This window comes from Tripterygium wilfordii, chromosome 20, assembly GCF_013401445.1.
Source record: "Tripterygium wilfordii isolate XIE 37 chromosome 20, ASM1340144v1, whole genome shotgun sequence".
NCBI lineage: Eukaryota > Viridiplantae > Streptophyta > Magnoliopsida > Celastrales > Celastraceae > Tripterygium > Tripterygium wilfordii.
This window is the reverse complement of record NC_052251.1, coordinates 10762558-10785633: the sequence shown is the minus strand read 5'-3', so window position 1 is coordinate 10785633 and position 23076 is coordinate 10762558. Positions and strand designations below refer to the sequence as shown.

At 36.8% G+C, this 23076-nt stretch overlaps 5 protein-coding genes across 8 annotated transcripts; 2 read left to right on the top strand and 3 right to left on the bottom strand.

Annotated features, from left to right (window-relative positions):
• The first annotated feature begins 135 nt into the window (after nucleotides 1-135).
• On the top strand, nucleotides 136-3132 carry LOC119986641 (NADH dehydrogenase [ubiquinone] 1 beta subcomplex subunit 10-B). The gene is made up of 3 exons (XM_038831280.1): nucleotides 136-490; nucleotides 695-748; nucleotides 2839-3132. The coding sequence occupies exons 1-2, from the start codon at nucleotides 205-207 to the stop codon at nucleotides 724-726; spliced, it is 318 nt and encodes a 105-aa protein (XP_038687208.1). The 5' UTR covers nucleotides 136-204; the 3' UTR covers nucleotides 727-748; nucleotides 2839-3132.
• Nucleotides 3133-6357: 3225 nt separating this feature from the next.
• Nucleotides 6358-9277, bottom strand: LOC119987402 (lysM domain-containing GPI-anchored protein 1-like). The gene is made up of 5 exons (XM_038832303.1): nucleotides 8503-9277; nucleotides 7940-8057; nucleotides 7550-7711; nucleotides 7032-7063; nucleotides 6358-6923 (listed from the first exon to the last, which is right to left on the bottom strand). Exons 1-5 carry the CDS (start codon nucleotides 9170-9172, stop codon nucleotides 6703-6705), a joined length of 1203 nt encoding a protein of 400 aa, XP_038688231.1. The 5' UTR covers nucleotides 9173-9277; the 3' UTR covers nucleotides 6358-6702.
• A 719-nt stretch (nucleotides 9278-9996) lies between these two features.
• LOC119986506 (carbon catabolite repressor protein 4 homolog 5) lies at nucleotides 9997-15492 on the top strand. Of its 3 annotated transcripts, XM_038831081.1 has the most exons (14): nucleotides 9997-10437; nucleotides 10802-10965; nucleotides 11264-11329; nucleotides 11406-11458; nucleotides 11852-11933; nucleotides 12618-12664; nucleotides 12863-12950; nucleotides 13242-13334; nucleotides 13431-13463; nucleotides 13637-13734; nucleotides 14048-14180; nucleotides 14575-14660; nucleotides 14741-14825; nucleotides 15167-15492. In XM_038831081.1, the coding sequence occupies exons 1-14, from the start codon at nucleotides 10134-10136 to the stop codon at nucleotides 15233-15235; spliced, it is 1401 nt and encodes a 466-aa protein (XP_038687009.1). In that variant the 5' UTR covers nucleotides 9997-10133; the 3' UTR covers nucleotides 15236-15492. The 3 variants fall into 3 exon arrangements, with proteins under 3 accessions (XP_038687009.1, XP_038687010.1, XP_038687011.1); XM_038831082.1 differs by lacking the exon at nucleotides 14741-14825 and having other exon boundaries at nucleotides 15167-15249; XM_038831083.1 differs by lacking the exons at nucleotides 14575-14660; nucleotides 14741-14825.
• A 567-nt stretch (nucleotides 15493-16059) lies between these two features.
• LOC119986992 (ethylene-responsive transcription factor CRF6-like) lies at nucleotides 16060-19643 on the bottom strand. The gene is made up of 3 exons (XM_038831675.1): nucleotides 19636-19643; nucleotides 18185-18347; nucleotides 16060-17802 (listed from the first exon to the last, which is right to left on the bottom strand). Exons 1-3 carry the CDS (start codon nucleotides 19641-19643, stop codon nucleotides 16912-16914), a joined length of 1062 nt encoding a protein of 353 aa, XP_038687603.1. The 3' UTR covers nucleotides 16060-16911.
• Nucleotides 19644-20126: 483 nt separating this feature from the next.
• LOC119987457 (serine carboxypeptidase-like) lies at nucleotides 20127-22802 on the bottom strand. Of its 2 annotated transcripts, none has more exons than XM_038832379.1 (9): nucleotides 22409-22802; nucleotides 22156-22327; nucleotides 21963-22082; nucleotides 21736-21879; nucleotides 21507-21657; nucleotides 21252-21355; nucleotides 20882-21146; nucleotides 20658-20791; nucleotides 20127-20551 (listed from the first exon to the last, which is right to left on the bottom strand). In XM_038832379.1, the coding sequence occupies exons 1-9, from the start codon at nucleotides 22723-22725 to the stop codon at nucleotides 20462-20464; spliced, it is 1497 nt and encodes a 498-aa protein (XP_038688307.1). In that variant the 5' UTR covers nucleotides 22726-22802; the 3' UTR covers nucleotides 20127-20461. The 2 variants fall into 2 exon arrangements, with proteins under 2 accessions (XP_038688307.1, XP_038688308.1); XM_038832380.1 differs by having other exon boundaries at nucleotides 21763-21879.
• Nucleotides 22803-23076: the final 274 nt, after the last annotated feature.

Genomic DNA, 23076 nt, shown 5'->3' with positions numbered 1-23076 from the left:
AATCCTAAATGGTCATGGGCAAACTCACATGTTTCATCTGGGCCAGCAGCCGAAGTATATTGTAAGATAAGATCCAGTCCAAACTAATATAAGGCCCAATTTCAATTTTTTTTTCTCTCTTTAAAGCCTGAAGTGCTATCGAGCCGCAACAGCGAGCAGAGAGACGAGAGGAGAGGAGAGGAGAGGAGAGGAGAGGAGAGGATTATGAGGAAAAAGGGAGTGCCGGAGTTCGAGGAATCGCCGCCGGATGACTTTGATCTGGCGGACCCGTATAAGGACCCTTATGCGTTGTGGGAGAGGAGGGAGCACCTAGTAAGGGAGAAGTGGATCGACATAGAGAAAGCCAAGATCATAAGGGAGAAGCTCAAGTGGTGCTACCGCGTCGAGGGCATCAACCACCTCCAGAAGTGCCGTCATCTCGTCCAAAAGTATCTGGACTCCACCCGAGGAATCGGATGGGGGAAGGACCAGCGCCCTCACTGGATCCACGGTCTCTTCTTTTCTCTTTCTTTACTTTGTTTATTTATCTTCGCATTTTGTGTAGTTTCTCTTGAGAATGATAATCAATGGTTATTAGAGAATTTCGACCAGGATTTTTCTAGGAAACATTGGAGTCTCTACTCTCTGAAATTTTATTTATTTTACACAGAAATTGAATATCCGATTTTTTTTGTGTTTTGACTGTGTGGATTAGGTCCGAAGGTTGAGGCAGCTGAGGCAGAGTAATGCGTGCTATGTTTAGTTGAAGGTAAATTTTCTTCTTTTTTTTTGGTTGATAAAAATCTGGAAGAGCCTCAAAATTATGAGTACCTTCCCTGAAGTGGATGTTGTTATTCAATTGAGTGATGTCTTGTTTATATGTACAGTATTGCATGTTTAAAAATCTTCAATTAGTAGAAAAGGTTAAGTCTTTTAAGCCGTAGAATCCTGAAGCCTTTAATGAAATGGAAAAGAAAGGGGATCACAAGATGGTTTGTATACTAGGAAAGAGGAAGTAGTAAAGTGCAGTGTTGTTAAAGGCGAAAGGCGTACAAAGGCGCATGACCCATCAAACGCCTGAGGCGCAAGGCGCAGGCCTAGGCGCGCGCCCGAGCGAAGCTAGGCGAAAGGGAAAAATTTTATTCCTTTAAATATAAAGATTTTATCTCATTTAATTTTGATCAAATATTAATTAATTTTGAAGGATAATATGATATGAACTTCTGAGTAATGTAGGTTAAAATTAAATAATATATTAGAAGCAGGAAATACTCATTTTTGAAGAACATGTGTACTAGATTAACAGACACCTAAGCAAATGCTTTGGTTGTTGTAAGCCTGTAAGTCACCAAAAGATAGTGTGACCTTGACACATGGACCTCATTTAGCATTCATGTGATAAAGGCATATGAAGGCTCATTTTTTAGGATTGAGAAACACCACTGATAGACCTGTGATTGCAAAAAATATAGCAACAAGGGAGTCAGACACCAATGCAAGTGTTGTTGCTGTAAGTCACCAAAGATAGTGGTCTTGACACGTGGACCTCATTTAGCCTTCATGCGAAGCCATATAATAAGTGGACCTCATTTTGACAATCAAGAAATACTTTTGAAATTAAAAAAAGAGATCATTTTGACCTCAATTCTCCTAGGCGAGCGCCCGACCAGCCTTGCGCCTGGTCTGAGGCGCGCGCCTAGGCCACGCCTGGCTGAAGCCAGGCGATTAAGGCTAGGCGAGGCACCCATGCTGCGCCTCGCCTGGCCTCGCCTGGAGCGCCTAGGCGCGCCCGGCCGCCTAGTGACAACACTGGTAAAGTGTATCTTTTGTTGTCTCTGTATGTTGGCATAGCATCAAGTAACCAAGTAACGTTAGAATTCTAGTGTTTGAATATTGGATTGAACTTGGGTTTATTATTAATGTGGATGCCAAAAAAAGAGACATGTTTTACTGGGATTTTTGTGGTTGAAGAAATTGGTAATACGCGATACTGGTGGAAGACCATTAATTTTGGTTGCTTTTTAATTTTTTTTTAAGAGTCAAGGAATCCTTTGTGGGGAAAGTTTCCCTTTTAGTTAGGTCTTTTTTTTTAAAAAAAGTCATTACATTTGTCTAGTTCAATCAAGTTTAGGATCCTAATGTTTTCTTAAACCAATGCTTGTAAACCTCTATGTAAAGGCTTTGCACAAAACGTCCTTTTTGATACCAATTGGGGTATTTTAAACTACTGGTGACATCCTCATTTTTTTGGGGTTCATCACACTTTTATCTTATTTCTCTATTGATCATAGTTGATGTTTCATAGTATAGATGAAGAAATGGCTACTACATGGTTCCTAAACATATATTTTGGAAGTGCAAGTGGATTGAATCATGATAAGAATCCAATTTTATGTGCCCATGCATTATGATTGAGTGTACTCGAGTGATCACAAATTAAAACCTCTTTTTTTTTTTTGGGGGGGGGGGGGGGGGGTGACCATTGTGTGGCTTGAGGGAGAGGGAAATGGAAATTGGATTTTTTGGAAGCCTTAAGAGTTAAGAGAGTTAAATTGGAACCTGTGTTATATTTTGGATACTTGTACTCTCTGTGTGTATGGATGCTCTTGTATGTATAGTATAGGATGTTGATTTTGCCTCTCAGTTGGGTTTGCAAACCGATACAATTTTAATTTGTTGAGTGGTAGGGCCAAATATAATCATTTAAGTCTTCTTAATTGCACATCAATGTCGATTATAAATGTTGTTTTGTATGAAGCCCAACTTGTTGATCTAGTTAGATTGGTGCACAAGAAATATATATTATTTGAGTTATAGAGGGAAGGATATAAAGTATAAACTACTGCTTCCCTCTTGCAGATTACTGGAACTGATGAACTGATTAATTCTGAACATGGAGGAGAGCTGTGGCGTGCCTAAAGCTTTGTTGCTTTATTGTTACTTCTTTTGCTTTAATTGAAGCCTGTGACTTCACAACTTCTTGCTTGTGTTTCTTATAGCATGTTTAGAGGCCAGACATCCTTGGCATTGACTTTCATATTACCTCATTTTACTTATTAGCATCCAAATACTGCGAGTGATCTGTGCAATGAACATAAGTGCATCAGATGAAATCAGGAAATAAGAAATAAGTTTCTTGTCATTGCTTGCTTTTGTTGAATGTCATAGATAATAAATCGCATTCTTTGTCGTACCTAATTTGAACCTTCTTCAACGTTCTCTATTCTCTATCATATCTTCAACTGGGTCTTTAGTTTGTTACATTTGTTTGTCATCTCTGGATATGAAGTTCACGGGCGATGGTGAGGTGGAGCCACGGTTATCTGGCTATAAACATTGAGTACTGTTTGGTGTTTGTTAAAATTGACCTTCCTTGGGAGTAGGTGATAAATTGTGATGGACTGATCTTTCGTGGATGTTTTTTGGCCTAATAGAGAGGTTCTTTCTGTGCTGTTTCCCTGCTACAAGGAGTGAGGGATTGGAGTTAAGATTGTGGATAGAGTTCAGCTATGCATTTATGCTTTGAAAACTGAACTCTTTTGGAGGTTAAGTCCTAATTATTTTGGGGGTAGTTACAGCAATGATACGAGTTTATGTAACTTTCTGTTATTATAAGACTTTAGACTTATGGGAGGATATGATATATAGCTGAAACAGTGATAAGGAAGTAAAGTAGGTGCTGTGCAGTCTAGGATTTCATCGGACCAAGTTCTGAGTGTTCCGTGTCAGACAACATCAGGGGTTTATGAAATATTTACATGTTCGGAAATTAACCCAGATTGGATTTTGGACTTAGTTAATTGACCAAACCTAAACCTAAACGTAGTTCATGAACTTATTTGGTTTTGGGATTAGGATTTATAATGCTTAGTAGAATCATATTCATCACAAGTTTCTCAGGCGGAAATTGAATCTCCTTCTCTCTCTGGTCATGATCTCAAATCTGTTGGCTAACAACAAGCTTTCGAAGCTTATTGAGGAATAACAACATTATGACACAGAGCTTTACTTATCAGCAATATTTACGTTAAGATAGATGCTTTTTCAAAGCCATAAATAGGAGAATCCTGTGACTATGATTCCATTGAAGACTCTGAAAGCGGTAATGAAGACCTGTTGCTTCTCTGCAGTATACCTCTACTTCCAGCTCTTTGGCCGTAAGAAAGATGACTTCTCTCCTGTTTTCTCATTCTGTCCTGTTTTCTCACTTCTGACCAGAACGAGAAAAATGCAAGGTGAAAAAGCTTTCCTGCAAAACAAACAAAACTTTGGGGGAAAAACAGTTGCATGGTTGAGATCACACACGAAAACAAAGAAGTAAATATTAGCTAAAAATGATAAGATCTCAAGAGCAACCGTTGATATCTCAATTATCCCAATAGTTGTGTTGGACGCACATCATTCAAGTGAATTCGTGGGCTCCACATGTTTTGCATAATGCGTATAAAATCTTGTACTAAAACTCAACAGGTTGTATTGGACGCACACGATTCAAGTGAATATGTGGGCTCCACATGTCTTGCATAATGAGTATAAAATTCTGCATTAACACTCAGCAGTTGAGATAACTGGATTCCAGCTGCTGAGATCTGTATCATTCGGTAGCTAGTTTTAGTGTGTGAGTGTGTCTGGCATGGAGAAATGCGTGCATTTGTCAATATATATACGTGTGTGTGTGTGTGACGAGAAAAGGAGGAGCTCCCTTCAGTCCAATGGATGGGCAAAGCTTGCGGAAGGAGTTGCTCCCACACCATGCACCTGGCCATACTTGAACATTTCTTTACCAAACTATTCTCTGAACATCTCCATCTTCAACGATCTTCCATGGCCATTACCTTCAGTAAAACATCAAGTACAGCCACAGTGCATGAGATGACAGCTCTAGCCGCTTCTAAGCCCTCCATATTGGACTGAAGGAGCTCCTTCTCTCTCTCTCTCGCTCTCTAGATATATAGAAGAGAATGAGACCACAAAGGTTATCTCTTCCTTGCTTCCCTTAAATACTAGTCTCTTTTTCACTGTTACTAGACCACAAAGCTCTTAAATATGATTCCATTCAACCTCTTCCTTTTCCCTTATTATGGTATCCAAGGGAGCCTTTGTCCTCATTCAACTAGCTGTGACATCATCCTTGATGCAAACATACTTTTCTATATATTTTTTTAAATTTTTCTTTCCTGTTCCTTATTTATGTGGGACATGCCCAAATCCTATTTTTGGTGTTCAATTTTCATAATATCTATCTGATATATTGAAAAGGGGGAGAGTAAAACATTAAAAATTGGTAATCTTTCAAACATAACCCAAGAGTACTATCACCTAACCCTTGAAACTTCCATTGCTAGGAGCCTTTATATCCTCCTCCAAACACCCAAGGTTGCTGATTTCATATCCGTCCTTTTTTTTTTCTTGGAAAATAATGAAAAAAAACAAAAAACAAAATTTTATTGGATCTTGGTTCTTATGATTATTTTTTTAAAGAAGAAGTTTTATTAATTAAACGGATTATAAGTAGAGCATGAATGGAGGGGAACCTACTCCAACATGACTGAGACTGATTCGGCCAAGCGTACCAGAGAGATCGGGCATCAACCACTCTATTGCATACCAAATGAGTATGAAGAATCTGATGGGTGGTGGATCGAGCAAAGCAGAGATAAAATGTTCTCAAGTATAAATGCGTATTTCCTAACAAATTGTTATAAAATATGTCCAATATTAAGCGAATATGCAAACTGTGTAGACACTTCACACAAATGTTGGTATATAGTTAAGGTACAACAAGCCTTGATTAGAAAAAAAAATAAATCATCAAGCACAATCTTAACCAATTATTATCATCAATCACAATCTTAGCCAATTATTTTCTTGAGTCTTTGCCCTAAGAATTCATCTGGAATAAACTAATGCTGAACCAATTGAAGATAGGATGTGAAGGAAAGAATTAATGTGAAAGCCTTGGCCTAGCTAATTTGGGTTTTATTATATATATAAAATTGTTTAATGTCATTTTCTAGTAATTAATTAAACTTGGAATATTAAAATGGTCCACCTCAAAATTCACTTTCTTAGGTACCACACAATCTCATGGGGTGATTGTCTGATTACATATGTATATCTCTTTGTTTAGTGCATATATAGAGTGCAACCTCAATAATGGATGAAAGAAAACATCAATAATATATTACATAAAACAAAATCAATCAATTAACATGACATATTTAGTGATACAACCTTTAAATATATAAATAAATTAAAAGATCTAATCATTGTCTAGGGCTTCTTTAATTTTCATCTCGCCTAGTATATCACATCAACGTATGACATGGCATATCAAGACTAGATCGATGAATATTGCGTTGTCGTAATTGTAAAAGTTACAGAAAATAGAAGACAAAAAGCAAGAACAATTTTATTGATGAAGAATAACTGTATAAAGATCAAAGCAAAGAAATAGCAGCAGTTCTTGATATATGTTTTATAAATGTGAGGTACGGGTATTCCCAAATCTTCTTAAGGCAAGAACTCCTGCCTATCACCTGATAGACAAGAGCTAGGCACCCGATAGGCAGGAGCTATCTCCTTACATCTTTTTTTCTTTTTGCTTGTTCCTAATTACTTGGGTAAAATGATGTAGTCCTAATGTGATCATGTATATGGTTACACATAGTTGCTTTCAAGCTCATTGGAAACTACCTTAAATTTTGTGGAATAAAGTATGTCTCATATCAAATGATACACAAAACAAATCCCTAAAACCAACATAATATTAATGCAAATTAAGCAAATCCCATCAAGCAATATCAATCTATTGCCATGAGAAGCATCAATTCCCATAGCTGGAATAGGAGCCAGAAGCACTGGGGATGTTGGAGATGGAGACATTAAAGGTGGAAATGCAAGATAATTAGGTGATGATGATGATGTAGATTCCACAGGAGTTTCTACATTATTATGGAGAGAGATCTTATTTATTATAGATATCCAAAAAGTAATAAAGATTTAATCTTCCAAAAAAAAATTCAAGAAATGTAACAAGGAAGGTTAATTACCTGGGCACTGGACATTGGGAAATTTTAACAAACTGCACAATCACCACCAAAAGAAAGGTATAATTAATTAAGATTAAATAATTAACCTCCTATAAAATAAGAATATACAATACGTTAAGACTAAAAGTTGCTTGGTAAAAGCCAAGTGATATGATATGTAAAATGGAGCTCAACCAGCTCAAACAATTGATGGTCTTTTTAAAGGATAAAATCATGCGTATCTTGGGGTATAGAGTAGACAATGTCTCAAGTGGATTGAGTCTAACATTTCTCACATTCTTCTTCTGCTTCTCTCCTCATTTGTTGGGCCTTACATAAGTGAGTTCACAGGTATGGATACTAGAAAGTGTTAAAAGACTAAAAGCCGGACATCACTTGGTGAAAGTCAAGTGATGTGATTTATAAGAGGAAGCATTATAAGCTCGATCTCAAACACTTGAGGATGTTTTTAAAGGACATGCAAATTTTGGGTCCAGAGCGAACAATAACTCGATTTGAGAATTAATTATTGGTCATACCTTCTGAAAATTTTGTCCCCAGAATGCCCCCGATACACACAAGCACTCACATTGCATCCCTTTGTGGTTTGATTCACATAAACATCACCAATGAAAAGCTGGGATTTACTGCACTGCAAATGAGAGCAGGAGACTGCCATTCCCGAAGGAACACATCGCAAACTGATCGATCGATGATACACAAAATGTTATCAAACTATTGACAAAATAATAGTAAGAAAAAGATAAAGATAAACAACTCACGCACACAAGACTCTCGTAGTGTGCGGAATCAGAGACAGACAAGATGTAACATTTAAGTTGCACCCGTACAACTACACCACTGAAACATACAATAATAAGAAAATTTTTGGTTAATTTGAAAGATGTAGAGATTCATCAGTAGCTTACTAGAGATCATTTGGTCCACACAAACATTTGATGCAGTTGCTTGCAGTTAGTGCATATGATCCATTTGGAACCACAAGAATAGTCTCGTTGTACCAATTCAGACTTGCTGATGAACATGCTGCATTGCATTTGTTCAAAATCATCATCATCATCTTCAAGGCTTTGGCCCATTTACAGTTTTTGGAACTAACATACAAAACCAATCCAGGCCCAATGGGCTTTGGCCCATTAACAGTTATGATCCAACAACAAATAACGGGTCGTTGGTTGAGATGGTGAACTTGACCATGATAATTGTTAGCATAAGCAGGGAAGAGTTCGAGTCTCATGGGTATTTTCATAATCGTAATTTGCGAGATGAGCTCTTGCTCAGTCTAGTGTGTGTTAAATGTCACCTTGCATTATCTCTAGTGCTAGCCCTCTGCCCAAGACTCTAGTGGTCTCTAGTGGTCCATAGGGGTTGTAGGGTTTTTCATGTGGCTCGAAATTTACCAACAAGTTGTCTGGTGAGCATGTGGTTTCACATTACAAAAAAAAAAATAAAAAATTATGATCCAACAAACCTGAAATTGGCACAGAAAGTACATCTCCAGGATAAACATAAGGTTGTTGAAGCTCATTAATGTCCTCCAAGTCCACAACAGAACTCCCATACCTCTCTGCTACACTCTTCAAGCTCTCCCCATCTTGTACCACATAAGACATGTAAACTGTTTTTACACCATTGTTGGCACCATTGAAGCAAGTACAAGGCAGAGGAATCACAATACTCTCCCCAATCATTAATGTGTCATTGGCATGATCAATACCATTAACACTCCTAATCTGTTGGGCACTAACAAGCCCTCCATAGCTTATAGATATAGAATCAACGGTGTCCACTGCTCGGACGGTGTAGGTGGTCGACATGGACCGTCGGATGCCATCAACACAAGGACATGAAATTGGGACCTTGACAAGGGTTTTGGCATGGAGGATTTGGTTAGATATTGAGGGAACTGGTAATGTTGAGTTGATGGAGTTTGTGGAGATGAGATTGGAGAGGTCGACATGGAAGCGAAAGGCGATCTCGGAGAGCTTTGAATCGTAAGGGAGGATGTAGGAGAGAAGAGAAGAACAAGAATGTGAGGTGCTACATGGTTCAATTACGGATCTTGATTGTGAAATTGAAGGCAAAACTGTGATGATCATGAAGAGTAATAGAGAGAGCACTTGTTCTTGGTGTGAATTCATTGTGTGTGAGATGCTAGAGAACACTTTGAACAAGCTAGTAAGTGATCAAATAGAGGACCTTTAATGGTAGTTGATAGGTATGGGAGTAAATTAATATGATATTTTTAGTGGGGATGGTGTTTTTTTGGATAAAAGGAGAGTGAAGAGAGTTTGGTGAGATAGGGAAGGCCAAGAACCAACCACTCATTTGGGGCAAGTTATGGTTAGCTATAGTTTAGGGTTAGTTGTTGGCTATTGGTATTTTTATCAATTTGTACACTAATGCAAACCAAAACCCACAACAAAAATGGCTTCTTTGTCTTATTTACTCTTAGTCTAAAGTGTTTATCAATTTGTACACTAATGCAAACCCTAACCAAAAACAAAAATGGCCTCTTTTGTCTTGTTTACTCTTAGATAAAAGGGTATCCAATACAAATTTTGGTCAAGATAATGATCATACATACCCAAAATCTTAATTGTATAAAATAAAAACGAGTGAGAAGTATTTTTATATCCGACAATTAACGTATTAGAGCATTTTTTGTATAAAATTATAACTATCCTAAGTTTTTTTCTAAAAATAATTCAAAACACTTGATAATTTTATACCATACTCATTTCCTCCAAGCAATTCTAAATATCTATAACATTATTAAGAGTCCGTTTGAAATTTCGTGTAAGATAATATAGTATTGTTATCTAATATATGTTATGTATAACTTGCTTATAAAAAAAAATGTTATGTATAACTTAATCCTATATAGTGTTTTCGTGTTTCAAATGAATTTTATATTAGGTTTTTATAGTATATTTAGGTTATATTTATTTTTTAAAATTTTAACACCAACCAATCCAACCGCTGCCAACTTCCAATGTGACAATGTCCCCATCTCACTCTTCCCAAACCCATCAATCCCGTTTCCCAATCTGAACCACCTACCACGCCACCGTCCTTTGTCCACGCGCCACCGCGTTGTAGATGAGGGAAGAAACTGGCCACCGAGTGTCGTCGCCGGAGCCCTCTGGTGCGGCCTCTAAGCGCAAGCATCATTCAGAGGTACGACCACAATCCCGCAGCCAATCGAAGAAGCAGAAATTAGGTTTCGGAGCTCAAACCCAAACTCTAAAACGCCATTCATACCCTAAGCCTCCCGCTTCGAATCGATTCGCCTCCATTGCCGCTTCGTCCCGATCACGTAACAAGCGAAGCAGAAGAAATTCGTTTAATTCAGACTGTTATCGCAAGTGGACCTTTGCTTCTCACGATTTCTCTGAATTTAAAGGTATGAATTTGGTTATCATACATTCATGCCTACATTCCAAGCTTGTATGTGTATATAGATGCGCAAAAGTTTTGACTTTGATGATGAAAAATATGCAAAAGTGTCAACTTTGACGGTGCTTTTGCAAGGTAGTTCGCATTCTGCAGTAGGACTGTGGTGTAGGGATTTCGATCCTATATCTTGGATTCAATTCTTTTTTTATTTGGTTTAACAAATTATAAAATGTCAATTTGATTATCATTTGTGTTTTGAAGAGACAAATTGCATCGCTGGAATCGTTGGTGAAGGAATCATTTTGCAGATGCTATGATTCTCGATAGTTGGACTTTTCTATTCATGGCGTAAATTTGATCCTGTTTTGCAGATAAAGTTGTGGTCGTTTCATATAACATACTTGGTGTTGAGAATGCATCAAACCATCCAGATTTGTATTCTAGAGTGCCATGGAAATTCTTAAAGTGGGACCGACGGAAAGAGCTGATATGCAAGGAGATCAAATCTTACAATGCCAGCATCCTGTGTTTCCAGGTAAGTTGTAGAGGTATTCACTTGCATTTCATTGCTGAGCGGAATATGTTGTATGTTGCTTTGTAGAAGGTCAAGGTGTCATGGTGATAGTTAGACGGCTATAGTTATCTTCGCATGAATCTAATATAAGACTGGAAATGGTAACTTTTTGTTCGAATTGCTGGGTGTTCATGGATGAGCATCCAGCAGATTTACTCATTTGTTATTCGTTTTTCATATTTAGTCCATTGTCGGGAATGATCATAAATTGAGTTTCATTCCCAAATTCTGTTTTTTATTTTTTTATTTTTTGCTGCAGGAGGTTGACCGTTTTGATGATTTAGATGATCGTCTTCGTAATGATGGATTTAGAGGCATTTACAAGGTACATTGAAATGTTTTGTCTATGTAGTCATATCAGTCAAAAATAATTTTGTTTTAATTACTTTTATTGAATTCAGGCTCGCACCGGTGAAGCAAATGATGGGTGTGCTATTTTCTGGACCGACAAACGGTAGGATTCCTAGCTCCTTCAGATTATGGATTCGTATATTACTATTAATGATTAACATACGCTCATGCTAACCGTTGACAAATTTATTGCACAAATTTGCCTTCTTGGTAGAGGAACTTTCCTTAATAACCAGCTTGCGCATCAGCGCATGAGTAGTATAGTATTTTATTTGGTCAAATTGGTTTAAGATTACAAGACATTTACAACAAGGTGAAAAATATAACGAATTTGGAAACTAGTCGACACTGGAACAAATGTTCTGGCTCCTTTCTATGAAAATTTTGCATTATAGTCTTCGGTATGGTGTTTGCTGGCAAAATTTGATATTTTAATTATTTCTTCCTTTATGCTTTTTTCATATCGAACTTTAGCAAGTCATATTTCTGAAAACAGATTTAGCCTTTTGCATCAAGAGAATATAGAGTTCCGGAGTTATGGCCTTCGTGACAATGTCGCTCAACTTTGTGTCTTGAAGGTATGCAGGGGGTGGATCTCTTCCATATGGATTTTCCTCCTAACTTCATACTGTGGCTTTTGACGCTAAACATTGCATCCAAAAAACTATACTATACTTCCATTTACCATTATATTATTCTTGTTCTCTCTGTTTTCCTTTCCCCTCTTTTTCAGTGAGGCCGAACTGGGGGTGTGTGGGATGATCTAATTTATTTTACATTTCAAGTTGCGTACATCATGCCTTTCCCCGACCCCATCCACTGCAAGAGCCATGTGCACGGAGCTTTTACAAGTTGTTCAGGGTGCTATTATTGTCTGATTCATAGAAAAAAAAAGGTTCAAATCATAAATATAAATTCTAAACTGAACCATAGTATTTAATACAAATAAACTTAGATAGAATGGCTCAAAATTTTACTGAGGTGAAGCTTTAGACCTCACAAACCTTTCAATTCTTTTTTCTGAAATCTTACAATGAAACCTTGATGATCGTAGAGCCTAACACATCAGTAGTAACCTACACCTCTACCAGCAACAACATTACAGGGTCATATATGATATAATAGGCAACTGCCTAGCAAATATCTACAAGGTTTGAGAATTTAATTATGTAAAGAAAAGTGATGGAATATGAAAATGGAAGCATAACAGTTACTTTTTCAATTTGGTGCATTCATATTTTTTGTCTTCCTAATTTATACAGGTGAACAGGAATCAAACAGAGTCAGAGTCATGTAAGGAAGGATCAAAGTAAGTCTAATTGTGTAATGTTTTATAGTTATCTTTTTCCATGTTTACTAAGGTTCCATGATGTATGACTGTATGAGTGTACACAGCTTGTTTACAATACTTTCTTTTCATTTCAGACTTTCAGTACCACTTGAAATCTAATGACTGTGTTGCTTTGTCATTTATATTGTCTTCACTTATTCATTTGTATCTACATAGGACAACACCCACTAAAAGTCGAAGCTTGCTTGTTGGAAATATACACGTGCTTTTCAATCCAAACCGTGGAGACATCAAGCTTGGTCAGGTATTTGCTCCTCCAATGCTTCACAGTCTGGAAAATTCTTGCACTATGGTGTCCAAGTGCTGTACAATAAATGTCAGATTGCTAATTTTCTGTCACCATGCCTTTGATTATGTCTTGTTTTGGCGCGCTTACTATTTCTTCTTGTTTGGGGATTGCATAACAGCATAAGAATGATATATATGTCATCTGATGGAAAGAAGGATTGAATCCACCTCTATCAAGTGGCTTATTATTGGTAATTTGTTCTTATTGTCACTTGCAAGCTCTGAGACTGTAAATACAATAATTTAGGTTCGACTGTTTCTTGAGAGGGCTTACAAGCTATCACAAGAATGGGGTGGCATCCCCGTCATAATTGCTGGTGATCTAAATAGCATCCCGCAGGTGAGGCTCTATACCATGTATTGCATTATATTTGCACTTCCCTATGTAAATTCCAATCTTAGTTTGTGACTGGTTTTTCCTCCATCTCATGAACAGAGTGCTCTTTATCAATTTCTCGCTTCATCTGAGGTTTGCTTCTTTTTTTCTTTTTTCTTTGTTTTTTTTCTTCCTAATTCAAAGCTGAGTTCCTATATTTTTTTTGAGCAATTTTCTGAGACTTTGATGGCTGAAGGTATTGCTAGGTGTCCTTTTTTTTCTTGGACAACTTAGAAAAAACAAATGGTCACTTTTGCTTTATGTAGTTGGATATCCGGTTACATGAGCGCAGAAAAATTTCTGGCCAGCTGGACCATTCGATACGTTGCGAAGACTTAAGATATCGGAATGAGAATGTGGCCAGGTATCTTATCAATTGCAATTTTATTTTTCCTATATTTATATATATGATGTATGTCGAAAATGCATGTAGGCTGTATTGTCATGTATTTTTTTCCATAGGCTTTAGCAGTAAAGAGTTTTTATCACTGAAGCCAAGAAAGATTAGTCTATTCAATCAGAGCTAAACATTGAGATTATTTCTTCTAACAAAATAAAACAGAAAGATTTTGAAATGCTGAATGATATCAATACTGGGATTATGTCATTGTTTCTGTAGTTGAGACTCCTGTATAGGCACATCATTTCTTTTTACCATCTGGGTGTTTTGTTTATAGTACTTGGATGTCTATCTCAAGACCATTGACCTATACTTGGAGTGATGAAGAAATAAAGCTTGCTGCAGGCAGCGGAGGAGTTGCTGATCTTAGACACCAATTAAATCTCCACAGTGCATATCTAAGGGTCCCTGTAAGCCTTGCAAATTCTTTTTATGTTTCATGTAGACCTTCTTTTATCATGTTGTTAGCAGCTTAGCATCATGAATCTGATAAAAATGAGTTCCATCAGATATAATAATCTCCTATATGTTCTTCGGAAATGTAACTTCCATGATGGGGATGGACATGCATGTAATCTGATTTTTGGCCACAAGCAATAACACTAGTTTTTTCTCGTCAGACTTGTTTCTTTCAAGTTATCGCCTTACATTAGTATCTTGCTCATCTAATATATTGAGGTTATTTAGGTGAGTTGTGAGATGAGACAATTTTGAAATTGTTTTTTGCCATATTTTTCAGTGCAATAAATTAGACTAAGATCAGTATCAGGAATTTCATCCAATATGCTTTTGTTAATTCTTCAGGGGAGTTGTAGGACACGAGACAATTATGGAGAACCCTTGGCAACATCATACCATTCCAAGTTCATGGGAACTGTTGATTATATCTGGTATTTGAATTGTTATAACAAGCAGAATAAATACCATTTTGCAACCTGAAGGTTTTGCTTAATTTTTAGTAATCCCTTAGGCATACTGAGGAGCTTGTTCCCGTAAGAGTTCTTGAAACCTTACCCATTGATGTTTTGAGAAGAAGTATGGGTCTCCCAAGTGAGGTAGGCTCTATTTCTTGTAATTGCATGTTTGATCCACATAGTAGTGTCCTTTCCTTTCGACAATCAGTACATTATTTGTTTCTCTCCAAAACTTTTAGGCTGTTGCAATGAAATTGTTCAATTGTTGTAATTTCCCTGTCACTGCTAGGAACTTCTCTCCATAGAAGAAAGTAGCTTCTGAAAATTTGCAGTGTTACTGATGCTTGCATATATTTCTGCATGATACGTTAACTTTACATTATATATTAATGTGTTAGGTGCTCATGATGCTCTCTACCTCCATTTCCTATAGCCGTCTCATCTTTATTGAGCCTTGTTTTAATGTATGTTTCTTCTTGCAGAGATGGGGAAGCGATCACCTCGCTCTTGTATGTGAATTGGCCTTTGCAGATGATGGCAATAGGACCTGACTGCCAACTGCCAACTGCCAACTGCCAAGTATTATAATTCCTTGGTGCACTGAGTCATATAAGGTAAGCTTTTCTTGAAGGATCCAAGTGGAAAGGGAAAGGTGTTTGCTTGTAATTTATTTATAGATAAGCAATAAAATATTAAGAAGTAAAATTTCAATTCCTTTACATTGAATAACTATTGAAATGAATTCCAACTTTGTAGGATTATTATGATTCATTAGTGATCTTGCTTGAATTCATTGGAAAATCCTTTAGTTTCTTAGCAAATCTCATTCTAGATTGTTGGCACAAGTGTTGGTTTGTGATTTGCCGTCGGGTTGGGACCCTGGGTTTGCTGGTGAAAGCTACTTTGGAGGTCGACTTGTTAAAAGCTGCATTTACTTATGATGGAGTTGGTGATGATCTTGCACCTAACAACACTAATTAAGTCTATTTTTAGTGTACTAGTCAACTTTGTGTTGCAGAAGAAAAGTCTTTTGTGAGGATTGGGGAGGCAAGAATGTTCTCTTTGAGCTGGGAGTAAAAGAACTCCCAAAATCAGGTTACCTTTTCAGTGGGGGGGGGGGGAAATCAATGAAAGGGTGGGGATGGACATGAATAACAGCTAATATTATACAAGGGAGTTGTCAAAATTTATGAGCTTGGAAAAGACCATTAGCATTGTTGAAAGCTTGAAAGTGACTAGGTGGTTTAGTTCTTTTCCATAAGACTAATGGTTTTCCTTGCTGTCATGCAACTTATATTCTGCCGTTTGATTTTACACTATTCATGGAAAAAGAAACAAGAGAGGAGATTGGCAAGAGTCCAAGATTGTCTGATGATGAAAGCAATATGATCTAATTGTGATTATTATAACAAGTCCAATATATCGTAAATCTCGGATCACCAAAACAGTTTGTATCACGTTGGCGATAGGTAAGACTGAATCGTATCCCATGTGTAGGGGTTCGAAAGTGGGATAAGCCCACGAAATCAGGATTCTACAAAAAATATCCCCGACTTCCGGGCACTATATACCCTGGAGATGATCGACTAGAATGTTGCAAGGTGCAAGGTGGTTTTATATTATTAATCACCGCCTTTTAGAAAGAAGATAAAAAGTCGCAGATCTTGCTTGGAAAGCAAGTGAGCCAAAAGTTTGTAGGCCGCCAAAACAATTATTATTTATGTGTCTTTTCTTGTAATTGTACTAGCAACTTTGAATTATGGAAGGTTGGTTGGGAGTCTGTCATCAACACCACATATGCAGTGCAGAAAGCAGCAGCACTAAGTGACATATATGATGACTCTTTCCACCATGAAACCAGTGACCACGTTCGGTTGACCCACTACAGTTTCCCATGTCTCAACCAGAAATCTCCATCTGTGTGGTGAATCTAGATTCCCCTTCAAAGAAAAAGTCTTCAAAGTTTCTCCACAAAGAATCAAAAACACCTAGTGGCATAGAAAAGATTCAGAAGAAATTAAAATTCTAGATTTCTATAGAAAAATAGTTACAATTCATTACTCATCTGTAACAGATTACAAAATGTTGGATTTGCACCAACCAACCTAAGAACTCTCACTCACTGTCCCTTAACAAAACCTTCAACTCATCTGTCACATACTGCAAAAACTGACCCAATATGGTGTTTGTTTTTCCTATATGCTGTAAGTATACTGATAATTACTAACTACAAAATGTATGGCAGGACTTCTGCCCAGGAAATCTCTTCTTTGTCTAAATCCATCATGGGAAGATCAAGCATCTCCTTGTCAAACATAGATGGATCCTCGATGAAGTCGTCGATACCATTCCGAGAATCTTCCCACAACTGCAAAACATCCGGAACCCAGAAGTCTATATCTTCACTGTATAGTTTTGTTGACACTGGTTGGTCTTTCCAGACATCCAAAATTGACTGCTCTTCTTTCACAAAGACTTGTTCTGCAATATGATCTTCCTCAGACGACTCCTCCGAATTGCAGTCTTCCTTCATTGCATCTTCTGCTCCATGATCAATTGAAACATCAAGCTCAAGCACAGATGATGGGGACGGATGGGGACCCGAGTCATCATTCTCTTCCAACACATTCTTATTACTCTTCTTCTCAGCTTGAAGGATGTTATGAAACTCAATTCTTTGCTTCTCATAAGCAGCAGCAGCTTCCTCTGCAGTATCATAAGTGCCAAGCCATTTTCGTATCCTCCTAATAGGATCTCTTATCTCTGCTGCATATTTTCCCCATGGCCTTCGTCGAACACCCTTGTATATACAGGAGGTTTTCCGCAATTTCTTATCGTCAACAATTCCAGTTCCACTACATAACCTTTCTCCACCAATATTCTCTTGTGAAGAATCCTTTGTACATGATTTATCTGATGAACTGGGAATGAGAATCTCCTTAACATAGCACCTACCACCCACTCTGCCATTCCTCTTGTTTCTGTAATCACCATTGTCTTCTTCGCTTGAAGAATCAGTGGCCTCAGGATCACGGCATATAATCCGAACCTTCCTGATTGAATTCAATTCTCTTTTTATGCCCACTTTTCTTCTATTCTCTCCGATACAATTTAGATCCTGATTCAAAATTTGAATTCTTTGAATTCCTGGCATTCTACCACACTGTAAACTATTGAAAGCAAGCTGTGACCCCCCCTAAACCCCAAGCCCAAAACCCACAACACCACCCAGCAACAAGGGGAAGTGAAGTGATCACTGTCAGTGAAATCCTTTTCGAATTATCAAGCATCAGGAAAAACCCAAAACCCTGAAATCCCAAAAATTCAAAATCAAATATAAAAATTCCTTTCTTGGGAATGTCCCAAAGCACTCCAACCAAGACCAATGCATCCAAACAGAACATCAGAAAAACATAGATAAAGAAAAAACCCACATCTTGAATCAAAGAGTAAACCCATCAATCAAGCTTGTTTCACATAAAAAGAGAGAATGAACATACCTGTTTAACCTCAAGAGCACATAAAGATTCAAGAAACTCTGTAAGTTGTCCTGATGAAGAGACAAACAGAGCACACAATAGGCGGAGAAGAAGAAGAAGTGTAGAGACTACTTGTTTGAAGCTCCAGTTACCAGATCGAACATGGAAGACATAAAGACTCTTCCTTCAACAGAAAATCAGTCTCTTTCCTCAGTACAGAGGAAGAAGAAGAAAAACTGCCCAAGAAAACATAATGATAGAAGGATTTATAAAATCAACAACGACCCACGAAAGTATATAATCTGAAAAGATATGTTTCCTTCAAACATCTCCCAATCAAATTGAGGTAATTAACAACGTAATCAGAACTTACTCTAAGAAGGAAAAAAAAAAAAAAAAAAGAAAAAAAAAAGGAAGAGGAGTTGTGGGGAGAGTAGACTGATTAATTTCTCTTTACTTTGCTTTTGGACTTTTCTGTCCCCTCCCCCCTTAATAATAAGACTACGCCAAAAGCAGGGCCACTCTCTCTTCAGTCTACTGCATGACAAATGTAATTAGATCAACCATGTAGGGGTATTTCTGTCATTCATGCTGCTTTGCTGTCAGCCAAATTGAGTAAATTTCGACCATTGACATAGTAAATACCAAATATGGACACTCCATAACTCCTAAGATTTTAACGTGTCATACATATTACATACCAAATATACAAGCATCCTTGAAATTGCTCCCACTTGATTTGTTCTTGTTTTCTTAATGTGTTCTTCTTTTTTTTAGTCCTTAACTTGTATTCAATCTTTATGGTGGTCTCGAGTGTCTATGGGCCTCAGTTACCTAATTTATTAGGTAAATTAATACAATCAAATCTATGACATTTTCAAAAAAATTGCTCCCACTTGATAAATGGAGTGCTAGTTGCCCACAATGGGCAACATTTGGCACTCCAAAACATGTAAAATTTAACCAACACTTCATATTTGAAGTGTATCTAAATGGATGAATAGTGATAAACACAATCAATTAGAGGATGCCATGTGTTTTTCTCTCTCTTCCATTTTTTCTCTTTCTTCTTGTTCTCCTTCTTTCTCTCTCTCTCCTATCAAGCACTCTCTCTCCGGCTCAAGAGTCTCACCACTATAGGTCACTGTGGATGCTCTTAGAAGTCACATAGTCTTCCAACTCTAAACATCTATTTTGTCATTAAGGTAATGAAATCCCGTCCTTGTGACGTGCATTGAGTTTTGACTAGGAGTGTAAAAAAAATCGTAGAAATCGAATTGATCGTCAAACGAATTGATTGGTCGGCTATTTTCAAAAGAAAAATACATATAATCGAACGAAATAACGACCAATAACCAATCGTTTAGTCGGTTAAATTCATGTCAAAAAACCAACATAGTAGCAAGGGTACTCCTTTTCTTAGCAAGAGTGAGCAAGGATGATAAAGTGTACAATAATCGGGTACAAAGTACCATGCCATGTCCTCATTATCCTAATTAAGTGTTGTCTGAGTTCAGATCCATGTTGGATATCCAAAGGATAAATTTGTATGATGTTGTTCTTGTTAGAATTATTTTGTGGACTTGACATAATTCTTTTGTGTGCAACTCATTTATAATGTCTGACAAAAAAAAAAAAAAAAACAAACTCATTTATAATGTAGTCGGGGCCATAATGGGATGTACATTTATTCACATTTAAGCAGAAGGCCTATGAGTACACGACTCTATTCTATTATTGGTCTTGGTCAGTCTATTGGGTCAAACCAGTTCTCTTAAACTCATTTTGTACTCAAGCCCATATTGTTGGCCCAAGTCCATTTTCGATATACGCATACATGTACATGGGATTGGGATTGGGGCTATACATTGATTGAAATCCTCTCATTATTGTGTTTCTTGGATTTTCGTGTGAGAAATCACAGAGAAGAATTCTCAGGTGAACATCTCTTCTGAGTAACTTTTATCACGTAAATATATAGGTCCGTTATTATAGATATTAGATAATAATATGTGTAGGATGGTCGGTTGCTTGGCGCCACGTGTCAACTATTGAGTAGAACATGCATGCCACGTCAGCTAATTATGTTCCATAACATGAATATGAGATAATTTTATTCAAGTTTTTCGATCAATCCTCACACAGATAATTATTACATTCCAGTCTCCACTTCCAAATTTGTCATTAATTATCGATCGATCATGTCTCCTTTCCTACATTTATTTGGTTTCATTATTTGAAGTAAAAAAACTTAAGCATCATCTCAAGTAACCCAACACGAGAAACAACAGGGTTTATTCATGTATCTATGTTGTGTATCCAATTTTTTATCATATGAAAAGCAACTCTTGGTCGATCCATTGGGACCATGTAACCCGCATCTAAAACCTGATGATGTATAATAATATCCAATTTATCTCAAAAGCTCATACTAAATTATATATACTGAATATTAATATATGTATATATCCCGAGTAGAGTGAGATTGTCAAACCTGGATGAAAGTGAGAGGACCATAGTTTCTCATAGATCCCGCTTTCGTACCATCAACAACAAAATCAACATCTGGAGCTGTACTAAACCCTTGTCTACCAGGCCAATCCATTTGGGTGACCCACTTCTTATTTCCTGTCAAAACATAAATGCATGATCAACAGTATAATAGAAGAATTTATAATATATATTTTGAAGTTGTGTTTATTAGGGTTTGAGGTTTACCAATAAAATTGTTGATGAGATCTAGATCTCCCACATAGATAAGAACCTTGATTCCTCCTTCTAATTTAAGTAAGCCAGCAATTTTAAGATCAAGATTCTTCATATAGTCTCTCGTCATTGCATTAAATATCTTACGGTCCACAGAAACAAATGATTCTTCTCCTGCATTTAGAGTTTCCTTTATGGATCGTGCATTAAGAAACTCATCCAAGGTCGAGAAATCGTTGTCAGAGGGACCGTCACGAGGCTTTCTAATATTACCAAACTGTATATCAAAAACATGCATGTTTAAGTTAAAAATTTTGTTAAAAGAAAAAAACATAAATACATATACATTTTGACAAGATTGTTTTGCAATTTACTTTCTTACATTTTTGTTCGGAGAAAATTTACGAATCCATTTAATTATGTCACTACAAAAGTTGAATGCATTGGCACATGGATCTTCATCACCCGTTCCTTCATCACCCCTTTCTGACAAGAAGGCAAAAAACAGTTATATTGTATGATCTAATTGTTCTTGATTGTTGCAATCTTTTCCAGAATGGTATGCTTATATTGTGTATAATATATATATATATACACAAAAGGGAAATCATAGCTACAAGTCAAAAGTAGTACGCACCACAAGCCTCTATAGAAGATTTGCAACGTGGAATTATACTTTTTAGAAACTCCTCCTGCTCTCCCGTAATTATATCATGAGACTTCGCATATTCAGGTATTGTTGGGTATTGAATTTTAGGATTTGTATGTCCATTACCAATAGCAAATCCCTGAGAAACTATGAAGATAAGCGAATCTATTCAAGTAATTACACTACAAATTGTGAATCAAGAAAGAAAAAAATATGCCTTAAGATGTATATGAATTCCCTCCGCCTCGTTATTCCCACTTTGTATCCGAGCAGCTAGAGCAGGAGCATAGTGCCCACCATAACTTTGTCCGATTATGAAGAAATCATTTTGAGAAAGATCCCGATGGCCCTTAAAGAATTCCTTTCATTTTAACAAAAATAGATTATGTCAATCTTTATATTTAATTCAAACATTAAGAATAGAAGATGAAAGAAGAAATAGACCTGCAAGAAGATGTACAAATCATCGATGACCCTACTTAAATCGTGTCTCATAGCATCATCATTACTTAGGTGACTCAAACCTGTTCCCATCGGTTGATCAACAAATAGAATATTCGACATCTGGATAAAAAAGAAAATTAATGATTATTTTTTTTTGATCCATAAAAAATGAAGTATTATAAAGATATGATACCTTGTCCCAGCTATATGTATTATCGACAAGAGAGAAGTCATCTTCAAGTGTAAATGGACCATTTTCATAGAATAATGCAGTGCTACCACTAGCTCCAGGTCCTCCACTCAACCATAGTATGAATGGGTCATTCTTCTTGTCATGACGTGAATCAAAGAAGAAGTAGAACATCCTTCAAACAAACAAAAAGGACACGAATTGAAGAAAATTTTGCATTATTTAAGAAACAATAATATCAAACTTACTCAGTTACCTTTCACCATCTGGAAACGGGATGTAACCAGCATGTTCGGCAAGGAATCTAATATTAGGATCGGTATTAGTAAGAGAAGAAATTCTGAATTTTCGCTGAATGAAGCTCAGAGTTGAAGAGTTATGTTTGATGGTATTATTATGATCATCTTGAGAAAAGAAGTCAGGTGAGGATATGGGATCTTTTGTTTGTTGTTTAGATGAATTAAGGGTTGTTGATGGAAGAAAATGGGATCTGGTGGCGGAGGTAGATGATGAAGTGATGAACAGATGAACAAGAAAAAGAGGAAGAAAAACATTAAAGAAAGTTGAAGACATGGTTGTTAGTTTGTGTGCAGGGAGAAGTCAATTTGGAGTGTAGTTATAGCGTTGTCATTAGAAATGGTTGTGTAGGTGAAAACTAAACGGTTTTCAGTTTGTTTTTGTTTTTCCGGCTTATGATTCCTCCAGCAGCTTAATTGCGACAAAACACAACTTGCATTTCTATTTCTAGAAGCTTATAATTCCTAGTTGAATGCGCAGCCACAAGAAATTCTATTTGCTTATTTTTCACGTTTTGATAGTAGGAAAAGCAAAAAAAAAAAAGAAAAAAAAAGTTTTTAAATATTTTGTCTCGATTCCAAGGTGATTGTGATGAAAACATTAGTAAGGTACAGCTAATAGGACTAA

What these genes read in the sequence shown, in the direction of transcription:
- LOC119986506 (XM_038831081.1), top strand. Translation starts at nt 10,134, where the DNA reads ATGAGGGAAGAAACTGGCCACCGAGTGTCGTCGCCGGAGCCCTCTGGT. An exon ending in CCAGCATCCTGTGTTTCCAG is followed by an intron (nt 10,966 to 11,263) that starts GTAAGTTGTAGA and finishes TTTTTGCTGCAG; the next exon opens with GAGGTTGACCGTTTTGATGA. An exon ending in GAGACATCAAGCTTGGTCAG is followed by an intron (nt 12,951 to 13,241) that starts GTATTTGCTCCT and finishes ACAATAATTTAG; the next exon opens with GTTCGACTGTTTCTTGAGAG.
- LOC119986641 (XM_038831280.1), top strand. Translation starts at nt 205, where the DNA reads ATGAGGAAAAAGGGAGTGCCGGAGTTCGAGGAATCGCCGCCGGATGAC. An exon ending in GCGCCCTCACTGGATCCACG is followed by an intron (nt 491 to 694) that starts GTCTCTTCTTTT and finishes TGTGTGGATTAG; the next exon opens with GTCCGAAGGTTGAGGCAGCT.
- LOC119987402 (XM_038832303.1), bottom strand. Translation starts at nt 9,172, where the DNA reads ATGAATTCACACCAAGAACAAGTGCTCTCTCTATTACTCTTCATGATC. An exon ending in ACTTTCTGTGCCAATTTCAG is followed by an intron (nt 8,058 to 8,502) that starts GTTTGTTGGATC and finishes AATGCAATGCAG; the next exon opens with CATGTTCATCAGCAAGTCTG. An exon ending in TCCCAATGTCCAGTGCCCAG is followed by an intron (nt 6,924 to 7,031) that starts GTAATTAACCTT and finishes ATAATAATGTAG; the next exon opens with AAACTCCTGTGGAATCTACA.
- LOC119987457 (XM_038832379.1), bottom strand. Translation starts at nt 22,725, where the DNA reads ATGTCTTCAACTTTCTTTAATGTTTTTCTTCCTCTTTTTCTTGTTCAT. An exon ending in AATTTTCTCCGAACAAAAAT is followed by an intron (nt 21,147 to 21,251) that starts GTAAGAAAGTAA and finishes TTTGATATACAG; the next exon opens with TTTGGTAATATTAGAAAGCC. An exon ending in TCTCATCAACAATTTTATTG is followed by an intron (nt 20,792 to 20,881) that starts GTAAACCTCAAA and finishes ATGTTTTGACAG; the next exon opens with GAAATAAGAAGTGGGTCACC.
- LOC119986992 (XM_038831675.1), bottom strand. An exon ending in GTGCTCTTGAGGTTAAACAG is followed by an intron (nt 17,803 to 18,184) that starts GTATGTTCATTC and finishes ATTTTGAATCAG; the next exon opens with GATCTAAATTGTATCGGAGA.